Source organism: Rhamphochromis longiceps, linkage group LG17 (assembly GCF_057381845.1).
Source record: "Rhamphochromis longiceps isolate RC_006_pf linkage group LG17, R_longiceps_female_GT1.1, whole genome shotgun sequence".
Taxonomy (NCBI): Eukaryota; Metazoa; Chordata; class Actinopteri; order Cichliformes; family Cichlidae; genus Rhamphochromis; species Rhamphochromis longiceps.
In genome coordinates, this window is record NC_140573.1 from 33,969,231 (window position 1) to 33,996,841 (window position 27,611).

At 39.1% G+C, this 27,611-nt stretch overlaps 1 protein-coding gene across 1 annotated transcript; it reads left to right on the forward strand.

Moving 5' to 3' along the window:
• The first annotated feature begins 13,058 nt into the window (after nt 1-13,058).
• On the forward strand, nt 13,059-15,626 carry LOC146650035 (macrophage mannose receptor 1-like). The gene is made up of 4 exons (XM_085385977.1): nt 13,059-13,116; nt 13,550-13,921; nt 14,462-14,776; nt 15,244-15,626. The coding sequence occupies exons 1-4, from the start codon at nt 13,059-13,061 to the stop codon at nt 15,624-15,626; spliced, it is 1,128 nt and encodes a 375-aa protein (XP_085242103.1).
• Nucleotides 15,627-27,611: the final 11,985 nt, after the last annotated feature.

Sequence of the window (27,611 nt, forward strand, 5' to 3'; positions counted from 1 at the left end):
GGAGATTATTGTTCGAAAAGTCACAGAAGATGGAAGACAGAGGATAGTTTGTGTATTCAAACCCACCTCTGGTGCCGGTGCCCTACCCTCAATTTTAAATGCATATAGACACTGAGGGTTTTTGGGAGGAGCTTTGCTGCTCTCTGGCAAGAAGCACCATGCCCTCCTGTGTTTTAAATGCACTTTAGAACAACACGCAGCAACACTACATATGAGCGGGCAGAGGGAGGTTTGGGGTCTTCACTCACCCCCGTTCTGTTAAGCGTCAGGGCTGGGGAGCTGGGAGGAGGTGCTGGCCGTCAGATTGGGGTCTGGGATGCGGGGCCTCCCTGCTACTGCAGATAAGGAGGCGGTCTGCTTTCCTCCACCCCAGAGAGAAGGGTTACATCTCCAGGGGCCCCTCTGGGGGCGGGGGTACCTGGACCTGGGATATAGAGTATGTTTGGGGAGTGTGAATGTGTGTACAGTGACTATTTGTGTCTGTCTCCACTGTCTCCATTTATTTTGTGTATATGGGGGTGGGAATGCACGTTTGCGTCTGCGTGCGCCTGTTCGTCTGTGTCTATATGTCAGCTTGAGTCTTAGACTCCACCTCTCTGGGAACATCTCAGGCTCTCCGAGGTATGGAGACCTATTTCCTCTCACCACACTCCCTGCCAGTGGCTGATGCCCTCAGACGTTGATGTGTTGGTGGTTCTTGGTGTCTGGGGATGGGCGCGCGTACCGGCTCACTACTGGTGGCCGGTTGGCGGGGCCTGGCGCCTGTGGCCCGGCTTGGCCCCTTCCGGGGGTGGGGTGCCCTCAGGCCTCTGGGCCTGTGGCCCAGTCCTCTCTGGCACAGCTGGCTGCCGGCAGAGCCCACGGGCACGTCACTGCGACCCCCACTGGCCTCTGCTCCGTGGCTGCTGGGTGACCTCTCGTTTAGGGCTCTCCTCAGCTCTTCCCAGGAGGGTGGCACGGTTGCCCCCCTGGTGGTCCACCTTGGGTCCTTGTATTCTGGGGCCTCTGGATGTCTGGGGCCTGGATCTCCTCCATACCTGCTTCATGACGGGGCTATGACTTCCCAGACTCCCTAGCAGATCGTTACATGGAGAAACCTTTTGAATACAAGCGTGCTGATCCACACAGGTATGCACACAGGTATTCACAGACACAAACTACACCTTTCTTGGCTGCTACCTCAAAGCACATTGTGCGCTGTTAATCTTGCGTACTGCACAATAACATGTAATATTTAGTATCTACTGTTAGCTAGTTTATTGTGATGGTGTTGTATTTGTTATGTTGCTCTTTCTTGTTTGTTTTCTCTTCTGTTTTCTTATCTCCATACAGCTGATCCAGGTGTTTTGTTTGTTATTCTTTTTTTATTCTCTTCCCCCCTTTATCACCATCTCTTCCCTCCTCTAGTTTTCTTTCTCTCCCTCTCTTTCTTTCATTCTTTCTCCCTGTCCCATCCCCCAGTCATGTCTTTCCCGTCTGTAACAACCGAAAATTAAATTAAAAAAAATACATAATTATAATAAAGGTCAATCAAATGGACCAATATGGCAAGCCCATGATGATCCAATTGGTAAAGTAAAGCCGCTTGGCATCTTTCTTGGCCTTCAGACAATGATTCCGATGGCTAAAGAGCCAAACGGGACAGGCAAGGAAAAAAAAAGTCACAGAAGAACAATCTGGACAATATAAGAGTCAAAACAAGGAATTTGAAGCAGTTCAGGAGCAGTGATTTTTCTTTTTCTTTTGTTGTCATCTTCTACAACTCAAAATCAAAGACTTTAAAACTTAAAAAAAAAAAAAAAAAAAAAACCTCCATAACTGGTGTATACTTTTAGTGTGTATACTTTTTAATAAGACAGTAGAAAATCAGACAATGGTTAAAAGAGAAAGAAAGAAAAAAGTAGCATAGTTTGCCATCATCTCTCTTTACAACCAGTGGTTTGAAAAGACTAAAGGAATAACAGGATGATGTCACTATGGAGAAGATAGCCCAACCCTAGTTTGTGCTTCACCTCTGGAAAATAAAAATGAGAAACGACATAAATCAAATCAAAGACTCGAGCAAAACTGGCATCACTGCAGCTGAAAAGTTGATTAAGCTACTCAGACCAATAGCAAGTGTCATCACAATCACATGTGAAGAAGTGCAGTGCACAGTGTCTATCTTTGCATCACTTAAGGCTAAATTGTTAAAGGATTTCTTAAAACTGCACTAGTAATAGAGATGAAGCAGAGGCCAGAGAGCTTGAGCTGCATAAAGCATCTACCTTAGGCTGAAGAAGCTGCCATTTATAAATGGGGGAGAAGGGAGATAAGGTTTTTTCAGTGCCTCCTTAGAGAGCCAGGAGGGCTGTAGGACCAGAAATTAAGATCATATTTTCTTCTTTTTCGTTTGTAGCAGTGTTAACACAGCATCCAGGCACAACTCATGAATACCAGATTTGTTACCTCATACTTTCAATTTAGTTGTGTGTCTGTTTATGTGTGCTTTTGTGCTCTGGTGATTAATCTTAGAGTTAATACAAAAGAAGAAGAAGAGTCTGGACTACAAGGAGTCAAAACCAGGCATCACAGGCAGTTCTGTGGGAGAAAACTTTTGTTGTCATCCAGTCTACTCAATATAAAAGACTGCAGGTAGCCCCTGAAAAACGTTGTCTTTGTGGAGAAATATTAGACAAGAGAGCTGGGTTTAAGTACACGCTTATTAAAAAGGAGTCGAATCTTGGACAAAGGAAAAACACTCTCAGAAGTTTGTCATAATCTCCATTTGCAACCAGTGGTTTGCAAAGCATAAAGCAAGTAAGGTTAATTTCTGTGAAACGATCCAGTCTCCTTTATCTGCTGCCATGAATATAATGAAATTAGTCACAACTTCATGAGTGACTCATAATATATTTTACACTCTCAACAGTAATTATTTTGAAAACTTTTTTTTTTCTCTCAAATCAAAGCCTGTTTCCAGGAGTCAAACTATTGTGCAGATTTTGGTTCTATTGTATTGTAAAAAAAAATAATATAAAGTCAATGTTAGGTTCTTCCATTTCATTCTCTTTACAGCCTGTTCTGGAACCTCTACTATTACTACAGGGAGTGCAGAATTATTAGGCAAATGAGTATTTTTTCCACATCATCCTCTCCATGCATGTTGTCTCACTCCAAGCTGTATAGGCTCGAAAGCCTACTACCAATTAAGCATATTAGGTGATGTGCATCTCTGTAATGAGAAGGGGTGTGGTCTAATGACATCAACACCCTATATCAGGTGTGCATAATTATTAGGCAACGTCCTTTCCTTTGGCAAAATGGGTCAAAAGAAGGACTTGACAGGCTCAGAAAAGTCAAAAATAGTGAGATATCTTGCAGAGGGATGCAGCAGTCTCAAAATTGCAACGCTTCTGAAGCGTGATCATCGAACAATCAAGCGTTTCATTCAAAATAGTCAACAGGGTCGCAAGAAACGTGTGGAAAAACCAAGGCGCAAAATAACTGCCCATGAACTGAGAAGAGTCAAGCGTGCAGCTGCCAAGATGCCGCTTGCCACCAGTTTGGCCATATTTCAGAGCTGCAACATCACTGGAGTGCCCAAAAGCACAAGGTGTGCAATACTCAGAGACATGGCCAAGATAAGAAAGGCTGAAAGACGACCACCACTGAACAAGACACACAAGCTGAAACGTCAAGACTGAGCCAAGAAATATCTCAAGACTGGTTTTTCTAAGGTTTTATGGACTGATGAAATGAGAGTGAGTCTTGATGGGCCAGATGGATGGGCCCGTGGCTGGATTGGTAAAGGGCAGAGAGCTCCAGTCCGACGCCAGCAAGGTGGAGGTGGAGTACTGGTTTGGGCTGGTATCATCAAAGATGAGCTTGTGGGGCCTTTTCGGGTTGAGGATGGAGTCAAGCTCAACTCCCAGTCCTACTGCCAGTTTCTGGAAGACACCTTCTTCAAGCAGTGGTACAGGAAGAAGTCTGCATCCTTCAAGAAAAACACGATTTTCATGCAGGAAAATGCTCCATCACACGCGTCCAAGTACTCCACAGCGTGGCTGGCAAGAAAGGGTATAAAAGAAGAAAAACTAATGACATGGCCTCCTTGTTCACCTGATCTGAAACCCATTGAGAACCTGTGGTCCATCATCAAATGTGAGATTTACAAGGAGGGAAAACAGTACACCTCTCTGAACAGTGTCTGGGAGGCTGTGGTTGCTGCTGCACGCAATGTTGATGGTGAACAGATCAAAACACTGACAGAATCCATGGATGGCAGGCTTTTGAGTGTCCTTGCAAAGAAAGGTGGCTATATTGGTCGCTGATTTGTTTTTGTTTTGTTTTTGAATGTCAGAAATGTATATTTGTGAATGTGGAGATGTTATATTGGTTTCACTGGTAAAAATAAATAATTGAAATGGATATATATTTGTTTTTTGTTAAGTTGCCTAATAATTATGCACAGTAATAGTCACCTGCACACACAGACACCCCCCTAAAATAGCTAAAACTAAAAACTACTTCCAAAAACATTTAGCTTTGATATTAATGAGTTTTTTTTGGGTTCATTGAGAACATGGTCGTTGTTCAATAATAAAATTATCCCTCAAAAGTACAACTTGCCTAATAATTCTGCACTCCCTGTAAATGTGTGTTCATATCAGATAGTTCAGAACTGTTAAACTGGTAAACTTGCACAAGTTTATTCTCCACATCAGTGCTCAATTTAAAAGTACTAGAAAAGGGAAAAAATATTTTAGACTGACAGTAATCAAATCTGCTGCTCTAATACAGCGGTCCCCAACCATTCTTGCACCACGGACAGGTTTATGTCTAACAATATTTTCACTGACCGGCTTTTAAAGTGTTGCAGATAAATCCAAAAAAAAAATAAAACCAGTACCAGTACAAAAAAAGAGAAGATTTATTCATAAGACACAGGAAAAGACCCGGGGAAACTGAGTTAACAATAAAAACGATAAAATAAAATAATGATTAAAAAAAAAAGATAAAAACCCTGAAAAAACATGTCAACCTATCAACAACATCTTTATATGCTTCAAACAATGTAACATGCAAGAATCACTTTTCTGATAAAACAAAGGTTAGGCACAAAAACATTCGTATTGTGCAAAAGTCTTCAGCCACCTCTCAGTTCTTTATATTTTACTAGCCAAAAAAAAAAAAAAGACACTTTTGATAACTGACATGAGATTGAAAGTCAATATTTGGTGTATGAGAACTATAATATTCCTCGCACTTCTTCCGTAATTTCTTTAATATCCCTCAGAACGAATTCTCCAGGCTTCTTGAAGGACATTCAAAGCTCTCCTTTGGATATTTACTGCTTTTTTGTTTCACTATTTGTGAAGATCATCCCACACTGCTTCAATATTGGTGAGGCTGATTAATGACTGATAGCGCTCCTCTAAGTGTTTTCAGTAAATGAAATTAAAATAAAAAGTCATAAAATGACATATAGGTGAACCATAAAAATGCCGACTGTGTAGTTTAAATGATGCCTTTTGTTATCACTGTACTTACCCACCACTACTGAAGATGGCAGAACAAAGACCACTTCTTCTACCCTATTCTTTTGTCTTATATTCAACATTTTTCACATATTTTGACCATTCTTTCTCTTCAACTCTTAACCCTGACAATGCTTCCTTGTATACTTTGTATTTTTTTTTTAACCTCAAAAAATATCAGCTCTTCCTCCTCATTCTCAGCTCTCCCCTTGAATCGCTTCTCTATTTCCCATTTCTGTCTCTTGAATTCCTCCAGTTTTCTCATATTTGCATGTAAATATGCCGTCTGACTTCCTCGTCTCCGTTCTTTTCTTCCCTTCCTACCTCCCTCTATCTTACTTCTGGCGCAGGTTGCCTTTCGTCTTCCATGCTTGTCTCTGACACTTGTTGACTTCCCCTCGACATGTCTCCTCAGGGAAATTCCGCTGCCACCTTAAGTGCCTTTCCATTACTCTGAAAACTCAGGGGAACTTTTGTAAGATCAAGCCTTCAAGGGATGAGGGAGTAAAGGCATCCTCAAGGGGTGTATCTTTCTCAGAATTCATTGTGATCAATCAAGTTCTCAGGCAAATAAGAATAGACACATCCAGCAGTAGTTAATTATGTTATTTTACAGAAAATGTGACATATTTCATGGATTTTGACAATCTGAAGGTGTGAAATTGTAAAGACGAGTGGATGATATTTAACTGTATACTACTACTACTACTACTACTAATAATAATAATAATAATAATACTTAACTGTAGGAGACTTAAAGTCAAGTATTGTAATGCAAATAGATAGCAAAGCTTTCTCTTTTGTAGTTTGTTGGAAAATGAATGTGTTGGCTGCTTAACCTAGTTATACCTCTAGATGGTGCATTCAAGGACACAGAAAAATTTAAGGACCGGGGACGTCCAAAGGCAAAAAATAAAAAATAAGCACGACCAACCCAACCTTTTTTTCCCCAAAATTATATAATTTTTTTGAATTAAGCACATGTAAGGCAGCTCCCCCTCCTCCTCAAAGCTTTGTTCTCCTCCTCCTCTTCTCTTTCTGCCTGTTTAAAAGCACACTGTTTCCATAGAGACACAGTTACTGCCTGACAACTTGTGGTCAAGGAAGTGTTAGAAGAAAAGACATAACAGGGCAGTCAAACATACAGAGGGTGTATTGTTATGCTTCAGAAACTATTAACAGAAGTTTGTAGTTAAAGACTCACTCACCTCCAGATAGGAGATTAAGAAAAAAAATCAGTAAAGTGTTCTTCTTTTTCTTCTGCTCGCTTTAGAGGTTGCTACAGTGGATTCATCCACCCTATGAACCCACCCTCTCTCCAGCATCCTCCTCTGTCACACCAACCCTCTTCATGTTCTCCTTCACCAAATCCTTTCTTTTCTCCACCCGCGTGGCAGCTTCATATTCAACATCCTTTGGCCTATATATCCACTACCATCTCAGGCTTATCTCCAAACTGCTCTGTTATATTTATTTCTTATGCTGCCCATCTTGGTCAGTCCTTTCCAAGCTTGGTTCCACCGCTGATAAAAGACCAAAAAAAGAAAAAAAGACAAAAAAAACCAAAAAAAATAACAACTTTTTTGCCATCCATGAATCAAAAATTCTCTGCCACTTGCAACACCAAACCAAACCATATACTGTATCATAGCAGGTCTCAGTATTGTCTTGTAAACCTATCCTTCTCTCACAAATCAGCCCCAGCACACCTCTCCAGCAGCTCCACCTTGCCTGCACTCTTTGTCTGTTGCTTTGGATGGTTGACCCCAGATATTTAAATGCAACACCTTTATTACCTCTGCTCCTTGAAGTTTCACCATTAGACCTTTCTCCCTCCCATTCACGCACATGTACTCTGACAGGTTTGTACAAACTTTCATTCCTCTTCTCTCCAGAGCATAACTCCACCTCTCCAGTCTCTCCTCCACCTGCCACTACTCTCACTACAAATCACAGAGACTCCTGTCAGCGCCCTGTCATATGTTTTCTCTACATCCACAAAGGCACAGTGCATCTCCTTCTGCATAGACTCTTAAAGCAAACATTGCTTCTGTAGTAAACTTTCTCACTATGATATTTTTCCTGATGCATTTTTCAGTTAAGTGAGTTTGTAACTGTTGAATGTAACACACACACACACACACACACACACACACACACACACCTTGACTTTCTTTGGGCACAGTAATGTGCTCACAACAAAGGGCAAAAAGTGAAACAGTCTTACTTTTGCAGGCGGAGGCAAAGCGTAGAGGGGAGGTGGTCTGAGTCAATACACACAAATCCTGAAATTTCCAGAGTGCAGGGCAGGGAGGCGGGGAGATGAGTGACACAGAGAAACTGCAAGCAGACCAGGGACTGAACAGGAGAAAGCTATAGCGGTTAGGTGAGTAATGTCTGGAGAATTGCTGTGAGAACAGGAGAGAGCACAATGAGTCCACAGTAGCACTATGATTTAAATCTATGAACTATGACGGCCTTCACTAACTAGGGTTAGCAGATGTTCTGGCGAGGAACGATTGTGAGCACTGGTCTTAAATAGCCTAATTACTCACAGGTGCCACTGGTGTTGTGACAAACCATCCTACTTTGGCAAAACGCCCTACCATACGTAGTTTATGCACATTTCTGCAGTCATGCAAGAATTCCACAAATTTAAGTAGGTAGGACCGTTTGCCACCCAACTACACCCTTCAGACTATGCTTCTACCTCACAGTCACAAAGGTAGGACAGTTTGCCACTGTATTTTGTGTTGTTCTTCGCCCAGGGGTGGAAACGCCAACAACACAGAAAAAAAAAAAAAGAAAAAAAAAAAAAAAGGAAGAACTACCCAGACCATGACAATCAGCCAATTATTGTATGGCATGCTCTACCTTACCTTCTGAGCCACAGTCTTAAATAAATACACAGTACTGTTGATACCAACGTCACAACAATCTGGTCATAAAGACAACTGTTTGACAAAGTTGAGCTTTGACCTGATGATAACTAAAAAGAAAGGTTCAGGCATTTTCAGGTGTACTGAAGGAAACCGTAGATTTAGTGCCAGATTCAGAGTCAGTCTTTAATAAAGTAGTGGACTAGCTAACACAACCAACTCAAGCCCAAATAGACACATATGAAAAAGCAGTGTTTTCACTTCTTGATTGCTGTTGCTTCTGGTAACTTAATAAGTCAAGTTTTAACAGCCATCGATCTTTACAGTAATGTACTACACTTATACTAAATTAAGGACATCACACAGGAAGCCAAGTGGATGGCTTTCGCATACATTTGAAAACACTTACACTGTCTCCTATTTTAGTGCCAGAACTCACTGGCCGGCAATCAGCAACTCTGTGCAATTCCTGCCTTATAGAGCAGTACACATAGGTACACACACAAATATACACGCAGGGCTTAAAAGCAAAGTCTTGGGCAAATGTCTCACAGCACTTACGTGGGCAAAACTGCTTCACCTGCTTTCTCCCTTTACCAGCTTTCCCCACTATTGCATCAGTTCCCAGGGTCACTGCGGCCTCACGCCTACAGAGGGGGAGGTTCGACAGCAGAGCAAACTGCGTGCATGCGTATCAAAGTTTTACTTGCACACACTTGAAGAGAGCATGAGTACTCCAAGCGCATTTGACCTCACTTCAAGCACACAATCCGTGGGTGCATACGCATCAATACTCGCCAAGAATCTGATTTAGACCTTGGCTAAAGTGCCAAGCATGCACCTTGCTGCACTGCTCACAGGTACGTGGAATCTGTTCAGTAATAATGAAGCATTTGACCTGGTTTCATGACCCTCAAAGCTTTGCACCTTTTGTGCTGCCTTTATATCAACTTCGATCAAAACATGAATATAATCACGTCCAAAGATTGCACTGATAAACGCTGAGTGTCTCTGAGAGTTCCTGTGGTGTTTTATGGAGATAGTTTTGCTTTTCTGTTTCAAGAATTGCCCTCTTAGAATCGATGAAACTATGGATTTCTTAACAGTGTTGTGTAACAACATTATAGTTAAAAAGCCATTTTTTAAATTGTAGGAGCTACTCACACTGGGCATGGTTTCCTTGGAGCGTGCCTGAGTCCTCATTTACCGAGTTGGCCTGAGTATGCTTCAGTTTGTCTCGGCATTTCGACACCTCTCTCTTGTGCTCGCTCTCTATCTTTCTCTCTTTTATGCACACACGCATTCTTGAAAAGTGCTCATGCACAACACAAAGACGTTCATGTTTTTAAGATTTTTGTGGCTTAATTGCGGAACCAATTTACATACTTGTTAATTACTTAATAAAGGAGGTAGCTGTCACTGTGGAAGCACTGGATCCTCCTGAGTCCAGCTGAAACAACCAAACAGGTCAGTGCACAGTTAGCACCTGAGCACATGGAGTGCGCAGTAATGACACTATGGAGGTTAAATGTGCTCAAATCCTAATATTTTATAATGCTCTTAAATTACCAGTGACATCTTTCAATAGTTTCTTCTTTTAAAAGAAAGCCTTCTTTTCAGTTCAGTTAATAAACTGAAAACAAGTATTTCTTACACAGCGCTGTAGAACCAGATTTATTCTCCTTCTCAGTGGGCCTCTCTACCAGTGTTGCATTGCTGAGCTTATCTAACAGGTGCTTTTTCATATTTAGAGTTCTGATAGAAACGTAGCAGCCAACATTTGCATTTCATTATGATGCTGTTCTTGTTCCTTTCACCCACAAGTCAGAAATATGCAAATATGTTCATGATGTCAGTGCTGACTTAAACATCTGCACTGATACAACCACAGGATTTCACTTCCTTCTACTACTGCTCAGCTATGTGCCAAGCAGTGCTAGAGAGGCACAAATGTTTGTGATTATGACAGGCTGTCAAATTACTGAATTACAACATTAATCCCATTTCTTCTAACACCACCATGTTAGTGTGGCATTGTGAGGCTGTATGATGCACAGCATGAAAGCTGAAAAAAAATGTGAGCTAGGGCTTGAATCCTTGAGGAATGCTGTCCATTGAAGCAATTTACTGTATATTACAGAGCTGCTATTGTAGTGATGTGAGGCGACGCGTGCCCTTTTAATCGTGAAACTTTGTTTTGTCAGCAATGCAGGGATTCAGCTATGGTGTGACGTGAGAATCCATCTGATCTCTTAAACTTGATTTCTGCCTGTTCCTGGGGTACTTCCAATGTGGACAAAGGTGTTTCAGTTTATTGTGCTTCCAGCTACAATCGCTTTTTGTGAGCTGCCTTACTGCTAGCAGTAAATCGGACCGAGCGAGACATATTTGCAAGATTACAGATCTTATTTGAAATTCAGATGCGAGGCTACATGCAGATGCATGTGATGGGTGTAGCTCTGTTCCATTCCCTTGTGTATGTGGATGTTAAAGAGATTTGCAACATCAGGTGATCCACATACTTTATTTCAGAGTTCAGTGGCTAAGATCAGCCAAGTAAAGCAATTTCTGTATGTTCTTCTTTGCCCAGATGAAAAATTATTTTATTGTTTAAATGGCACCATACTGCAAACTTCATATTCTGTTTCTAGGCGTCTCCAAATTACACGTTTTACACTGTAAATGCAAAATGTAATTCATATGGCACAAGCATCTATTGGTTGAGTTAGCTTTCTTTTCAAGTTAATACTGCTACAGTAACCCTAAACTGCTTTACATAACAGGCTATTGCCATTGTATGCTGTACATCTTAAGATTTGAATCACATCTAAAACACTTGTTTAAAAGATCACAGAACATAAGTCTGCAGAGTTTGTAACCTATTGACAAGTCTGCACATGGTGAAGTTTGGGGTTTGCGATATGATGTGAAATTATATGTGAAAATAATTTGCAGAGCTCAGAAAAATTTCTATACTTGACGTTTTAAACCCCTCAACAAGTCCAGAGTTAAATATTCACCAAAACCTGCAACCCGATTTGCATTTCTTCTCCTGACACACAGGGCTATTCATAGACACCTACAGTAAATTGCTGCCGACTCTACTCCCAGTCTCATGATTTGAATAATAAACAAATGTAGCTCTCGTGTACTGTGTAACTATATTGCCGAGTTCAGGAACAACAGGAAGCAAATGCAAAACATGCAAGGAAGTTTCGATGAGTAGAAGGTGAGCTTTATTAACCAAGCTAATAAAAAAGTGAGGAAATTGATGTTAGCAAAAACTTGAAAGATAATTTAGGAAAAATGCTTCAAAAGCTGAAGAAGGCAGAAATGCTGAAGGCATGAAACAAGAAACATGAGCGAAAAACACAGGTGGCGGACACTGCAGTGGAAAATAGATGAACTGGTAACTAACTGTGAAACAAGATGCAATGCATGACCCACAACAGAAAATATGCTGCACAATACACAGGAAGTAACAAAAACAAATGCCTTCAAGAAAGGGAGAGTAAAGCCCAGTGACTGGGAAAACAACGGTCCCTTGTGACAGATTACATTTGATTCAAGTAATTTGATATTTGAAGTTATAAACTCCAAATGTGATGTTTAAAAACATAATTAATCTGATGGGAAATTTATAGAAGAGAAAGAAAAGGGGGGGGGGGGGGGGGGGGGGGAAGGGCCATAACATGTTTACCAACTTTACAAAAATTCCTCTGTTCCCTATTGCTCATAGAATAATGCTTATTCAGATGAGACAGTGCAGTGGCTCAATGCTTAGCACTGTTGAATTATAACTATGAGGTCCCAGGTTCAAACTCAAGCAGGAGTTAGGAAAATCTAGGTTAATGCTGCTTTCCTGGACCTATAGGACACTCTTAAGAAAGAGATTCTTAATGTGAGGAGTTTGACTTTGTGGCTGAATCAAAGCTAAGATGGAAAAATGTGAGTTACGCATTTAGATAGAACGAAGAAGGTCAGATGTGGTTAAAGATAGCTAGTAATGATCAAAGTTCCATATGATGATGGGTTTGTGTAGATTATTTGTATAAATTAAATTCAGAGGAATGTGTAGCTGTAGCACAGATTATTATCCAGGACTAAAATTAGTTAAAATTGTATCCTTTTGAATACAAGGGGTTTATCAATAGCTTACAAGTATTTAATGACTATAACAATCCAGGAATAGTCTGTCTTCTACTGTTAAAATATATCAGTTTTGTGTTTCTTGTTTTCAGGAGTTGTTAAGATTGATATACGGAAATATAATATTTCTATAACAATTGTGACTGCCATTCAGCCCCACAGGACAGGCTTTGGTTAACTATTAATCTCTAGGCGTCACTGTTTTTCCTATGTACACATTCAGTTACCTTCCATCGCTCTTAAATATGAACCCAGTGAGTTCCTAACACAAAACACTGACTGCAGTGGGCCTCTGACCAAAGCAGGTAAGAGACTTTATGCAATTTGGATTAATTTATTGAACAAACAAAGTCTGAACAAAGTCTGGTTACAGATAAGTTATTGTAAATAATCAGGGAATCAAACTTTTATTAATTCTTGAGCCACAGAGAATAATTGCCCTTTGACTTGGACTCCACTTTGTTTTTTAAATGATCTTTGTGCTTTTTTTCTAAGCCAGTCATTTTACAATATGAGCCTATCCCTAAGCGTGCTGATGATGACCTCTGTGTTGTTGGTGCTGTCATTAGGTAGGTTTCCCCATCGTGGTCTTGATTTGGCTTGCATGTTGTGTGTGTGTGTGTGTGTGTGTGTGTGTGTGTGTGTGTGTGTGTGTGTGTGTGTGTGTGTGTGTGTGTGTGTGTGTGTGGACATAAAAGATGAATTTTAGGAGCAGTGCCTTCAAATAGTTCTATTAAAAGAAAGCCACTTTTAATGTTTTTCCCTGAATGTGATGTGTCACTGTTCTTATTTTACATGTAACAGCTTGTAAATTAATGAAATATTCCTTAGAGATGTAATAGGCAAAAGGTTATTATTTTATAGCTGGGAAATATATTTGTCATATTTTGAACCTAAATTACTTAATTTAACAGTCATGCTGTTCATAATGTTTGTTATTTCTATCATTATATATGTTGGGCAAATGAAAAATATGATCCTGTTCTGTTTTCATTTTTATAGGACTTTTTGACTTTACAGTTGGAAGTCATCTGCGAAGGGTTTCGTTTTTTTTAAGTAAAGATGACGACAAAATGAACTGGATGGATTCACTGAACAAGTGTAAAAGCAATGACAGTTCATTGGTAACTGTGTATCATCAAGAGGACTTAGGTGCTCTTTTAAAGAATGTGCCTGGAGAGGAGGGGGTTCAGTTTTGGTCAGGGCTGCGTAAGAATCAAAGCAGTGTCACGACTTGGTCAGATGGAAACTCACTTGCATTTAATAACTCACAAGTAACTAGTATTGGTGATGACCAAATCTGTGAAGCTATGACAAACATAACATGGAAAGCTTTCAACTGTTCGGACAGGAAGCCTTTCATGTGCTACAAAGGTAAATCAAGCAAGTGATATTTGCTTGCATTTTGGTGATTTCCCTTTTTTTCTAATTCAAAAACAACACTTTGTAAGATGCCTCTTAAATGTTTGCAACACAGCACAGCTGCATTCATATTCAAGGCCTTCTTCTTTTTGTCAGATACATTGTTTTTGTGTACATTTTCTACTCATGCATTTGTGAGCAATTAATTGTGAACAGTGATGAGGTCCCAAAATGTTAATCTGCATGCTCAGTACAACAATCATACCAAAACCATGCAAGGTGTTTCCCTGAATGATGACAGGCACAATGTTTTTTGTACAAACCAAAATATATGAATTTATCATGTGACTACTCTGACAGCACACCTTACCAGAGATATATTCCATTTAGGTTTTGTCTGATTTGAGTCACTTGAGTATGCAGTTTAAACATAGTCTGGGTTTGCTTTAAGCCAGAACCACCTTAAAACTTGTGATGAAAATGCAGTTATTTTAATTAAATGAATGACAAAAAAATAAAACAAAATAAATGTTGTGCTTCTTTTGTTTGCAGATAATAATTATATACTGATTGATAAGGAAAAGGACTGGTGCCAGGCACTGCAGTACTGTAGAAGACATTACACTGATTTAGTGAGCATCAGTAATGAGACCCAAAACAATGACGTGTCTGAAAAAGGAAAAAACAAAACCTTTTGGATTGGGCTTCAACACGATCAGTGGACATGGGTAGATGGAAGTTGCTCTACATACAGAAACTGGCCGAAGAATAATAATAATAATAATAATCCAGAGTGTGCTACCTTTGATTTGAATAATCTGCATAAAGTGGAGTGTGTCATAGACGGAGGAATATTTTGCACTAAAGGTAAGTAACTATTTATTTCAACAAACTAATTTGACAGTAACTATGACAGGAGCTATTACCGATAATTTTGCTGTGAAATATGAATATTTTAAGTTAAAGTAACTATAGGAGGAGTCTTTAAAACAAAACTTAGCCAGTCACCAATTCAGTCTGAACTGATTAGCTCTAGTGTTGCCTAAATTACACAATTCTATTAGGGGTTTTTTATACTATTGTATTAACACAAGCACTTTTCCCCATATTTCCTTTAAGTAAAAGCAAGACTGAAAAGACAAATTAAAGGTCCACTAAAACCTCAAATGTGTATTTATATAAATAATTGACTTAGTAGAACAAACTGAATCTATCCAAGTATTATTTGCAACATAAGAGTAGTAATTATTTCGGCGTAGAAGGTTTGCATGCAGAATATTCATGATGTGACTGAAATTATATTATCTTACTTATATTTTTTGCGTGGTTTTCAGGCAACATGAGAATCAAAGTTATCAAAAATAAATCTACTTGGGAAGGAGCCCTTGACTACTGTGAGGAAAACCACAACGGCCTGCTGTGGATTGAGGATGAGGAAGATCAGAAGGCTGTTGAACAATGGCTAAATCACACTGAGGTTGAAGGTCCATTCTGGATTGGTCTCAGGCAGAGTACTCTCTTTGGGTTCTGGATTTGGAAAGACAGAACAGTGGGCTACAGCAAATGGAAGAATGGCAAAATACCAGCGATGCCCATGTCCAACCACTGTGGTGTCATTGATAAGACAAGCGCCCTTGGGCAGTGGAGTGATGAAGATTGTTGGCGTGAGCATCATTTTCTCTGTGAGGAGGAGATTGCATTTATGAACAAAAAATAGTTCATAGTCATCAATCTTTACTGATAGACTGGATTAGCATGTAGAAACAATGTGGGGGTGATCAGGGAGTTTAAATTTAACACATCCTAAGAGCTCATTTGTGCTTAGTTCCTCAATAGATGTTTTTATTTGTTCAGGTTAGTAAGTAATCTAAGATTATGATACTTTATGATGTAGTATAAGATATATAAAACATTAATGACTATAGTTGTAATAAATCTCAATTATTAGAAAAAACAATAGTTTTACAGAAGAGAAAAGATGAAATGTTAGAAATGATTATTAAGGCTTGCTGTGTTTTGGTTTTTGTTGTTTGTTTTTTGGGGACGGGGCGGAGGGGGGGGGGGGGGGGGGGTGATTAGTGTTTACATTTGCAAAATAATATGCCACATTAAACCATGTTTCGTAAGTGAACAGTATGATGGCAACGTTTTTAAGTTATGAAAGTCATATACTGAGTGGCATTTCATATAGACAGAGCATTTTTTTTTAATCATGTTTGTTGTGTGCATTGAGATTCTTTGAGAATTTCATGCTTTCATGTGAGCTTTGTCCAAAGTAAAACAAGAAAATGCTTCTGTAAATTTAACTCCACATGATTTGTTATTTTAACATAAATGGCAGAAATAGTTTTACTCCAATAATTTAACTCACTGAAGAAAAAAATTATAACGTGTGCTACCTGATGCACTGATTAATATATCCCACAGATAATGAAAACTGAGTGTTTTTTGTTTTGTTTGTAGTCCTGACTGGGAAATGAATAGTGTTTTTTTCTTAACACATTTACTTAATCATGTTTTAGTCTTTGTTTTTAATAACTTAACATTAGTAATTTGTCAAGTTCATATTATTGAAGTAAAAGTTTCTTAATCAGGATTACTGGAAGTTAATGCAAATAAAATTAATCTAGCACTTCATAACAAAGTTGTAATGTTGTGTGCTCAAACCCACCGACAAAATAAACAAAAGAAAACAAAAAGCACACAAACACACACACACATAATACAGAGTCAATAGAAGAGAAAATAAACGTCATTGAAACTGAACTGGACACTGGAAAAATGATACTGAATATGGAGGTAGAAGACAGAATGAAAAGAGGAAAACAGCAGACAAGATTTATGGATGTAGTGAAGGAGAATACAAAGAGAGTTGGTGTGACAGAGGAGGATGTTAGGGATAGGGTAAGATGGAGGCAGATGGGCCACTGTGGCGGACCCTAAAGAAAGCATCCAACAAAAGAGGACAAAGACTAGAATAGGTCTGGAAAATGTACTTCATCGTTTACAATGTAAAGCATAAGTAACCCACCCCTAACATAAACACTATGCTAACAAATAAAAGGCCATAAATACAAAGAAAGACTGAGACAACATTTTTCCATGTGCTCAAAACTTGAGTAAAAAGTCTCAGTTCTGGTGTTTTCTAAAGCATTTTTCATGCAGTTTGTCCAAAGGCAAAAAGAGAAGACAAATGAGAAAGTAAGTGAAACAAAGTGAAAAAATGAAAGGGAGAGCCATAGGAAGGGGGGGAGAAAAAGAGGAGCAGATGGAGGGAGGGGAGGAGAGACGAGCAGTGGGGCCTGACTATTAACGTCATGGTGTGAGCCTGGGGCTCCTCGTGACACAAGAGATGAGTGGACATATGTAGCATAAATGCCAGACAACTCCGTAGCAACTAGCCAACCCATTACGCCCTATAATCGCAGGTCTGAACTCCCACTATTAAGTGCTCACATACAAAAATGAAGCCCTAATTACCTGCACTGGTTGGCAGCGATATTGTTGACAGGTTGGTGGGCTTCAGTATGTAATTGTTGGACTGTTGGCTAGCCTTCATCTTGACCATCTTCAGACTTAACATGCAATAACAGTTACTCAGTTGAAAGCAATACATCAGTTAGGGGATCATTTGATTTTAATCTCAATCACACAATTGGCATCCTATAATTAAACAAACATAATCTGGTGATATTTTAAATGTGTGCTCCACCGATAAAATTCAAAGCAAAAGCAAATCAACCCCATGCCTGTATGAGCCAATCACACCTGCTCCATGCAGCACGTACCACTACTGGACAAGTAACACTACATTAAATGACAGATAAGAACCTGTCCGGGAAAGTTGGAGGTAAAATGAACACATTCAAAGACTTGTCTGCAAAGATACATTTATGAAGAGTAATGGACAAGGATGAAAATGTGACAGCAGCGTTTAAATGTTTTTACCAGCAAAATCAACAAATAATTGTGGCAAATAATTAGGATCTTAATGATTTAAAAAAATCCTTATAAACATCCCGCCCTATTATTTGTCATCAGTCCAGTGGTGCAGTGTTTCCAATTTATTGCCATTTTCGCTTTACGGGAAATATTTCAAAATTGTCATTGTTTAGTTTTTTGAAAATTCTATTTAACATATAATCGACTTACTTTCATCAATTAACTGATCAAACAGTAAATAAAGTACTTCTTTAATCTTTTTTATATAACAGAATATATCAGTAATAACCCAGTAATAACACTGTATAGTAATAGATGAACAGTATAACAAGACTCAACCTAAATATTAAATTATTTTATTTTAAATTAAGGACATTTTTGTTAATGTTCATGGAACTGTATTTACATGCAATTCAGTGTTTTCTTTTTAATAAATAATTTACATTTTTTGAGACATTTTCCACTGCCATATATGTTGTTTTTTTTATTAATTAGTACTATTGACAGTGCTAAACACATTTATTAGACAACTACCCAATATAACATTCATTTATGCCAAAGCCGCCCTAAAGTAACAGCATTTTTCTGTATCTGTAATGGTTAATCCACCACTATGCACAAACTCTTTAATCAAAGTGATATGTTATATGCTAAAATATAATTATCATTGTTATTTAATTGCATTCCTCACCAAACATTTTGATTTTGTGGTCAAATGTAACTAATTAATTTAATTATTTTTTGACATCTCTCTCTGTCGCAAACCCTTTAGACTAAGGCTACGTTCACACTGCAGGTCTTAATGTTAAATTCAGATGTTTTGATCAAATCCGATTTTTTTGTCAGCTTGTTCACACTACAAATAAAATGCGACAGCAAACGCGCTCTAGTGCATGTGCAAAAGAAGACGTCACACACAACGCGCTCCGTTTAGACCCAGAGCAAACAATATTGTTTGACTGATGGCCCTTAATATAAAGACTTATTTCGGACTTTATTTTTCCCAATTTTTTCTTTAAGTTATTTTGTTATTTACATAATAATGTAAATAACCTAATAATTATCCTTATTGCTGTTTTAGAGAGGAGCGGTGCTTCAAAGGATAGTTGCAGATTTCTGTCAGAATCTGCAGATTATACAGTACAAATAAAATGTTCACGTTTCTCCAACGTTGTCTTCCCAACAGTTTCACTAACATCTACACTGGATGGCCAGGAAGCGTTCACGATGTATTCTCGGGCTCTTCTCCGGCGCTGATAATTGGTGTCTGTCTTGTGTCAGTGACGTAAAAGACGGATTTAATGCGACATGACCATTCAAACAGCAGTCGCTTTCTGAAACATCAGATATGTATCGGATTCAGTACCACATATGAAAGTGACCCAGATCGGATTTGAAAATATTGGATTTGTTCCGTTCACACTGTCATACCATGATTGGATATGGGTCGCATAGGGTCAAAAAAATCGGATTTGATGCACTTTCGCCTGCAGTATGAACGAAGCCTTAGACTCACAAACCAAATCCTATCCGGTCTTTAAGTCTTACATCATTAGCCGTGTCTGGGTCCAAACTCCGCTGCAGGTCCATAACTCAAACGATCATTGCGGGATCACTGAGAGTTGAAAAACTGTCTGAATTCTTTCATCTGTAATAAACTGATCAGTGTGCCTCCTCTACCAGGTCCATCCAGGGCATCCAGGCATCAATGGAAACGGAATTTATGACATTTAACGGAGTTAGAAGTTAGCAGGGAGTTAGCTCACTAGTTTCTATCTAAATATAATATACCATGTTCTAACTGAGGGATTTCTGAAACAAATTAAAAGGTACAGCTCTGCTATCACTTCAGACATAAATGAAGACAGAAAACTAAACAGCAGTCACGTTTGTGGGGTTACTGAAGTTGGGCTAGCTGGTCTATAATGATGAGCTATGTGATCGCTAGCGACACAGCTATGTTAGCATAATATAAACACTGAAACTGGAGGATGAACGCTAACTTTTTTCCACTCGATAAAAGTTAACTTGAGGTTTCCCGATGGTTAGGGACAAATGTAATCACATGGCAGAATGCTGTAAACAGACCGAACGTCAGTCAGGAGAACAACTGAGATAATCCATCCACAATATGAGGTTAGTCATTAATATACTGCTGCATGGGCTGGGCTGTAGTTACATCATATGGTTTTAAATACTGAGCTTTAAAATGAATAGCAGTAATAAAAACCGAGAGAGGCCGACAGTGATCACTGACTGTTTTTAGGGGCTTTTTGAGATTAAATAGAACAAGAGAAAAATCTTTAAAACATGTTAAAAACACAAAAGCCTTATTAAACGCAGAGTAGTTTGGGCCTGGAAGCAGGTTTCATCACTTCATCACTTAAAGACCGGATAGCTGTACACACCTTAATTCTCTTAAAATTATTTTCCGTCTACATTTCTTGTACATTTTCCATTCCAAACTAAACAAACCACTTACAAAACATTATTTTCTGTGGAGGTGGCTTCAACAATGCATCCTTACGCCAACTGGGTTTAAATGTGTGCGTACCCTGAAAGCGCGCGCCGAACAGGCAGGCATCGAGTATAATGATTTGAATGGATTCAAGATGTTTATTATAATTACTAGTTGGCCACCACTGGCTGCTGAAGTCCCTGCCCCCTGCTTCAGCAGTGAAGCTCTTTCATAATTAGTATTCCAGTCCAGACCCTAGCAACCTTTCATGAGGTTTCTGTCGCTAATGGTTGATTTCACAATATCTGCATGAGTAATGGCATTTCAGACATGTTCAGTGTAGAGATGACTAATTTACATTGGAAATTGGCCATCAGAGCTGCCTAAGGGTCATAGTAGTTGAGCTGATGCAGAGGTAGGCATATGTGTGTGTGCCTGTATTAATATCTCTCTGTGTGTGGAGCTGGCCTTCATAGTCTGTTTCTTCACTAAACCTCTGGCCAGTGAGAAGTTCAAACTAGTCCCAGCTGACCAGTATTCACCTTCACTGTCATATCCATTCATGTGCATTTATGTGTGATTTTCTTCACATTAAAATGTGAAAATGCAGAGCAAAAGCAAAAGGTGCAGAAGGTTGTATAGTAATGTCACATCTTAGATGGCCCTTCAAAGTACCATTTAATAATATAAACACTTTGGGACAAAACAGTTCAAGTGACTGCTTGAGGGGTCACTAAACTAAGATGAGCTTCCCGAAGAACTACACACCCCAAAGGGCCTTTCTTTCTTTTTTTTTCTAAAAGCTGAAATAATAAAATGATCTAACAGCCATTTTTTAGTGCTAACATGGCTAACATTATATGAAAGCTTACCCTTTATTTTATTATTGTTATCCAATTCAACCAGTGACTGTATTTTAGCCACTGAAGGTTCCTGTTTTGCTGGAAGAGTACCAATCTTTATGGTGGAGGAAAAAGAGACCCTTGATACAGCACTCTCAAAAACTATATTTAGTTGACCAAAAAAGGAAGCAATGTCATGGTCTGAGTGAGCGGCTGCAAATTTTCCTGAGCATCCTTGGATCTGCCCATTGGTAGGGCCACCACAGCTTCACACATCTGGAGCAAATTGGGACAATTAGGCCAAAGAGCATTTAGGCTCGGCGCTGTCATCTCTTCCACGGCAGTTTGTCATCTACCTGATGTTGGCAACCGTCTCGCACATTCATGTTTCTGCTCGCAAATAGGTTGACTTAGGTTGTTTCTTGTGCTCCAGGACTTTCTCCAGTGCTGACTGCCACTCACTTCTTGGATCTCGGTTTGTACCCGCTCATTGGGAAATATCTCCAGACCTCACCTGTCTGCCCTCCTGCCCGCTCACGACTTTAGATCCAACAGACCCCAGGTCAGCCGTTTCACCTTCTCAAACCCCGAGGAATTACATCACCTCCCCCTCAACACCTCACCTCCACATCCTGCAAGTAAGGTGGAAAGACTGTTATACTCACCCTCTCTAGTAGTCCATTTTAACCAAGCTCTAACTCTGCTCTCCTCTCTCCCCAGTGTGACCATTACTTACCTAACCAGATCCAGTTGTCCTTATGGTCCTGCCACTCTGACAGTTTCACGGCCACGTTTCCATGCCACAGTTAGCCACGCCTCTGTGTATTCACCTTTTTCGCATGTATTGTACGTTCACCAATAAATTGTTTTGAAACGGTACCTTGCCTCCGCTTTGGGTTTATGCACTTCGGTTCTGTTCAAGTTGCTGGCCTCCCCCCAGCGTGACATGAATTTCCTCCTGGAGTTGCCAGAACCATGTGAACTTTCACCAAAAGTGGATTATATTTTCATTATTATATAGGAACATTAGGTATGGCTTGCTAATCCTTAGTTGGCCCGTCTTTTGCCTTGAGAACTGCCTTTGTTTTTCATGGCATAGCTTCATTGAGTTGTTAGAAGCATTTTTTAGGTCTGTAGTGACATGACAGCATCACACAGGTGCTGCAGATTTGTCGGCTGCACATCCATGGTGCAAATTTGCAACATCCCAAATGTGCACTATTGGCTTGAGATCTGGTGACTGGGGAGTCTGTTTGTGTAGGCCCTCTGCAGTAATAAAGAGATGGCCTTATGATTGGATGGTTAGATATTTGCATGAATAAACCGTTGAACGGATGTACCTAATGAAATAATTGGTGTGTTTATATTACTTTAGCATGTGGTTGTGCTGTCAGACCATTACACTTGACTGAAGGTATGCAAATATAGAAAACACAAGCCAATCAAGAGAATGTCTTCGCTAATTTGAGAACACAAGCATGGCATCAGAAAAATAAAGAAGCACAGATACTCTATAAATAGAAAAGGCTACAAAAAAGGGGCGGGGGGGGGGGGGGGGGGGCTCTAAGAGGCAAAGGACTAAGACACACTTGTTGCTACCATGGTGACTCCTGAAGTTAGTAAAGTTGAATTTTGGTCAGTGGTATTGAGAAATAAAAACTTTTTTTATGTTTTACTGTTTGAAAGACTTCACATTTGATCAAACCAAGGCCAAAAGTCCAGATCTGCCACTTGTGGAGCAAATACATTTAAAGTTTCATTAGTTTTGCTTTGACATAAACAAATATTTGTGTTTAATCACACGTCCAATTGCATGAGTATTTAAGCTTGGGAAATAGGTTGCTGTGAGCAAATTATATTGTAGCTCAGTTTTGAAACTGTTAAGCTTTATTACTGTTTAGCTTCATTCATTTATTTATTTAGTGCTTTACTTGGACTAGTAAATCAATGAACTATATATGCCCGACCCTCATATGTTATTATATTGTTAACTAGTAGACAAATAAAGCACAGTTTGTTTTAGACAGATAGATAAATATTGTACAAAAAATATGAACAAAATACTAATAAAGTTATTCGTCAAATTAGTCTTTGTTTATTTGAGCATATGCCTCCTTTTGAGAAATGGTGTTTTAATAATGGCGAGTTTTTGTTTTATTTTTTCTAGATAGCTTCCTACTCTCATAAAAAACATAAAAAATATGCTTTATTTTTAGGCTCATGCAGCATAAGTAGAACTAGAACAAGGTCTATGTAGACAACCAGATTGATTTAAACAGAAGGGTAACTGTTCTGTCACATGCATGTGAGACAGATGACTAAATGAGTCTTTCCGAAGGCATGCCATCGGTCACAGCAAAGGTAAGACTTATTAAAATAGACAAAGATTATGCATGACTATACATATAAGTTGTCCCATTTGGATTTATTTCTTCAGTGAAGACACTGTGACACTTTGAACTCAATTCAGTCATGTAAAACTGCCAAAGTGGTGGGGTTCTGTTGACATATGTGAATGTTAAGTGCCTCTTTTTGTTCTTATAGCAAGAAACTACTGTAAAGTGCTCAGCTCAGGTCAAAGTAGGTTAAAGTAGTTGCAGATGACACCGTACGCCATGACACAACACACAATATACAGCACTGTTAGTATGAATCTTTTTTGAGAAACTAAAATGTTCATCTTTTTTTAGCTATCATTTTTTTGCCATAGTAAAAAAAAAAGTAAAAAACAAATAAATATTTAAACACAAACATGAGTTTCCAAATGTACTGTTCTTTTACCACAAACGTAAGGATAAAGCTCCTTAGAATTATGACCCACAATCGGCTGACTGTCGACTGTATACAAGTCAGTTCCCAGCAAACAGAAGTTCTCCCTCCTTTTGTTACAGGGAAATCTAATTTCCACTATGAACACACTCCTTTCAGTCAGTTGCAGAATGTCAACAAGAGGTGACAAATTTTGACTTGTGTGGTTTCTTTCATGATAAAATATTTTCAACCACTGAAATACATTCATCACACAGAGTTGATCAAGTTTAGTAAACTTTAAAAATCAATTTTAACTATTCCTTTAGTGTAGCAGTGTAGCAATCAGAATTGTTTCTTGAAGGCCAAAACAGCCAAAGTGGAGCATTATGCTGTTCGCTATAATGGTCCACTTGATAGTCAAGTTTTATTAGAATTTTATTATTATTCATTTTATTTTGAGTTAATACAACCAAACGGACAAGACCAGTGGTAAGAAAAAGAAGAAAGAAAGTGGTGGAGAAAGTTAACAGAAGGACAGGGAGAGAAAATAGAGGAGAAGAAGAGGGATACAGAGAGAAAGGGAGAGAGAGAAAAACACTGAAAATCTGCATCAACACCTGCTGAGAGAGGATGAAAAGTTCAGGGTTTTCAACAGAATCAACTTATAATGTCTCTAAAAGGGTTGGTAATGTGGAAATATATAAAAACTTTCCTTATTCAGTTTTACGAATATTAATAAGACACTTTTTTTGTTGTAAATCTTGTACTGATTGTCTTAGCCTTATTAAATATCAGCTGATCAAACACACACTACCAAGCTCTGTCTATATTGAAAAGATCAAGGTTTAAAAAAGTGACAAGTCAGTAGAAAATTCAACAAGTATAAACTTGTGAAAATGAAAACAGCAGGGCAATACAATTGTTTTTTACAACAGCTGAGCAACAGAACAAAAAATAATATCTAAAGACCACATTTGACTTCAGTAAACAGAACTAGTCAGTGAGAAATGAAATTGGGGGTCGTTAATATGTCCAGTGAGATATGAATACAAGAAAGTAAATACAGATATAGCAGGTGCACAAACATATCTTGTTAAGGCTTCCAGACTTTGACTGGATGATGCTGAACATGAAAGTGTCCACAGTCCCAAAACATCCAGTCTATTACAGCACTCCTGATTTCTGCCAAACACTAACAAAGCATGGATACTTAAGATGCTCTGATGAAATGGCAATTAAAAAGGTTTGCAATGTTGCCCAGTCTGTTAACACAATTGAGTAACATAGACAGAATTGCAGAGGATTTTGAGAGGCAATTGCCTGAGAGGCTTAGAGAGTGCCCATTCAAGTGGATAGGCCACGGATGCCAAAAACCAGGTGATTTGACTCATCTGCATGTGATGCATCTAGCACAGTGACTTCCAGGAGGATTTACTCTCATATTTATTGCTGCCAACTAACACAGCAGGAAATAGTTTTTCAGTAAAGTGAGCTGGACATTTTGCGTGGTTGTGCCAGACAATAATCTTGAATGTCTTAGACTGAATAAAAATCTCGAAAGCAGCTCTTCCACATTTGAAAACACTGGTCGTTGAAAGGCAACAAAAGATTTAGGAGTTTTGGCACAGTAGAATAGTGATGGGATTTCCGGCTCTTTTTAGAGAACCAGCTCTTTCGGCTTGGCTCACAAAAAAAGCCGGCTCTTTCGGCTCCCAACCGGCTCTTCAGGTTATTTTGTTGCTTTAATTAATTTATTATTAACAACAATATAAAATTATGCACAAAATGAATTGCTAATGTAAAAAAAAACTGTGGTTTTATTTATATATGTTTATATATAAACATATGCGGTGGCCCCTAGAGACAAAGCACGTACAAACTCCAAAAAGCACGTACAAATTCCAAAGGCGTCAAAGTTAAGGCGTCTGGGGAGGGACACATCCACTCACGTCCACTCACATCCTGGGCCATCTTACCTCAGGATGTGGCATGATAAGGTGGGGCCAGGTTTCACAATGAGCTCACCCGAAACCCTGGCTGATTGGGACCCACACCCAGTTTCACACCTTGGCTCAGGGGGTCCTTTTGTCCCTCTGTGGGGAGACACTCCCACTAGGTTTAAATTTGGGACTCCCCACCATTTGACCTTAGAACTGAAGAAGCTTCTTGGATGAGAGGTGAAACGTCTTCAAGCAACTTAAAGAAGTCCAGATGCTTTTCTTTGCAAGCTCCTTTGACTACAATGACCTGGATGACTGAGAACCTTCACAGACAGATGATCACTATACCTTCCTAATGTGACGTTGTTATCCCTGGCTCTCTTTCTCTCCCTTTCCCTCCGGTTCTGTTCCTGTTCTACTGCGAGTGTAACTACCGCCCCTCTTCCCAGCGCAAAGCACAAGTGTCACGTGCGGAGTGAAGCGGAAAAAAAGTGCGAGAGAGAGGGTGAGAGAAAGAAAAAAAAAACCACGGCACCCAATACAGAGCCGGCTCGCGTCATTCACTTCAAAGAGTCAGCTCTAAGAGCCGTTTCGTTCGTGACCGACACATCACTACAGTAGATATATAAAGTATTTCAACACCACGCTCGAAATTCATGTACTGTTTTTTGCCTATAGTTTTTAAACCTTTATCTATGTATTATATGTTAACATTGTACAGTGTATATTTTTATTAAGTGAATGCGTGTTGATTACTCTTCAAGTCGCCATCGCCTTTCAGAGAGCTGATGTTTATTGTTTTTTTTCCTTCAAAGCTCAACTGAAATCTTGAGCGCTTCAGTGAGTTGAAAGTTTGCCTCATGCTGTAGGGGCCCATATGCATTACATGGGAGAAAGAGACTGCCAGCAGCTGTCAAGTCATCATCCGGCTACACTACAAGTAGGGTTTCGTCTGTTATTTTCCATTTGCTAGACTCTAAACAGAAAGAAAAACCTTTTATGACATAATCAAGCAGCAACCTTTGTGACTGAAAAATGAACTTGTGACTGGCTCCAAAAGTGAAACAATCCTCATAAGTATCCCCATGGTTGACTTAAAGGTGTCCAGGCTGAGAAACATCCAAATCAAAGGAGTCTTACATTTATTTCAGAACTTTGCAGACCTAACATGTTTTTTAGAAAGAAGATGCTTTCTCCTGGATGAAATGAGCCTTATCTGTTTGGTTTTCTTTTAGTTGTACTGTCATGGTGCTTGGTATGTGATGAGCCCTAACTTCAGTTAAACATATCCAAGACAAAAGGTATGATGACTGACTTCAGAACATGTACTCATATGCAAAAGGTCAGATCCATTAAGGGTCAGATGGTGGAATGTGTTCAATGTTATAAATATCCTGGAACAGTTATTGATTTAAAGCAAACTGTGAGGCTGGTGCGCAAAAGGGCGACTACCAAGTTTGTGAAGGCTTTCTCGTTTCTCGTGGATTACATGCTGCTAAAAAAATTATTATTATTATTACTTTTGTTTTTATTATTTTGTACAATGCATACTGTATATGTTGTCTGTTGTGTTGGAGTGTGCATGTAAGACTGAATGATTCATGATTGCAGATCAAATCTAGCTAGGGGTAGCTAAAGTAATGTGAACCTAAAGTTGAATGAAGTTTAACATTTAACATGCTAACTGATCCCTGTGGAGGTCTGAAATATATATTTTGGGTTGTTTTGTAGTTTTTCTAAATTGCATTGCACTGTCTAACCTTGGAGTG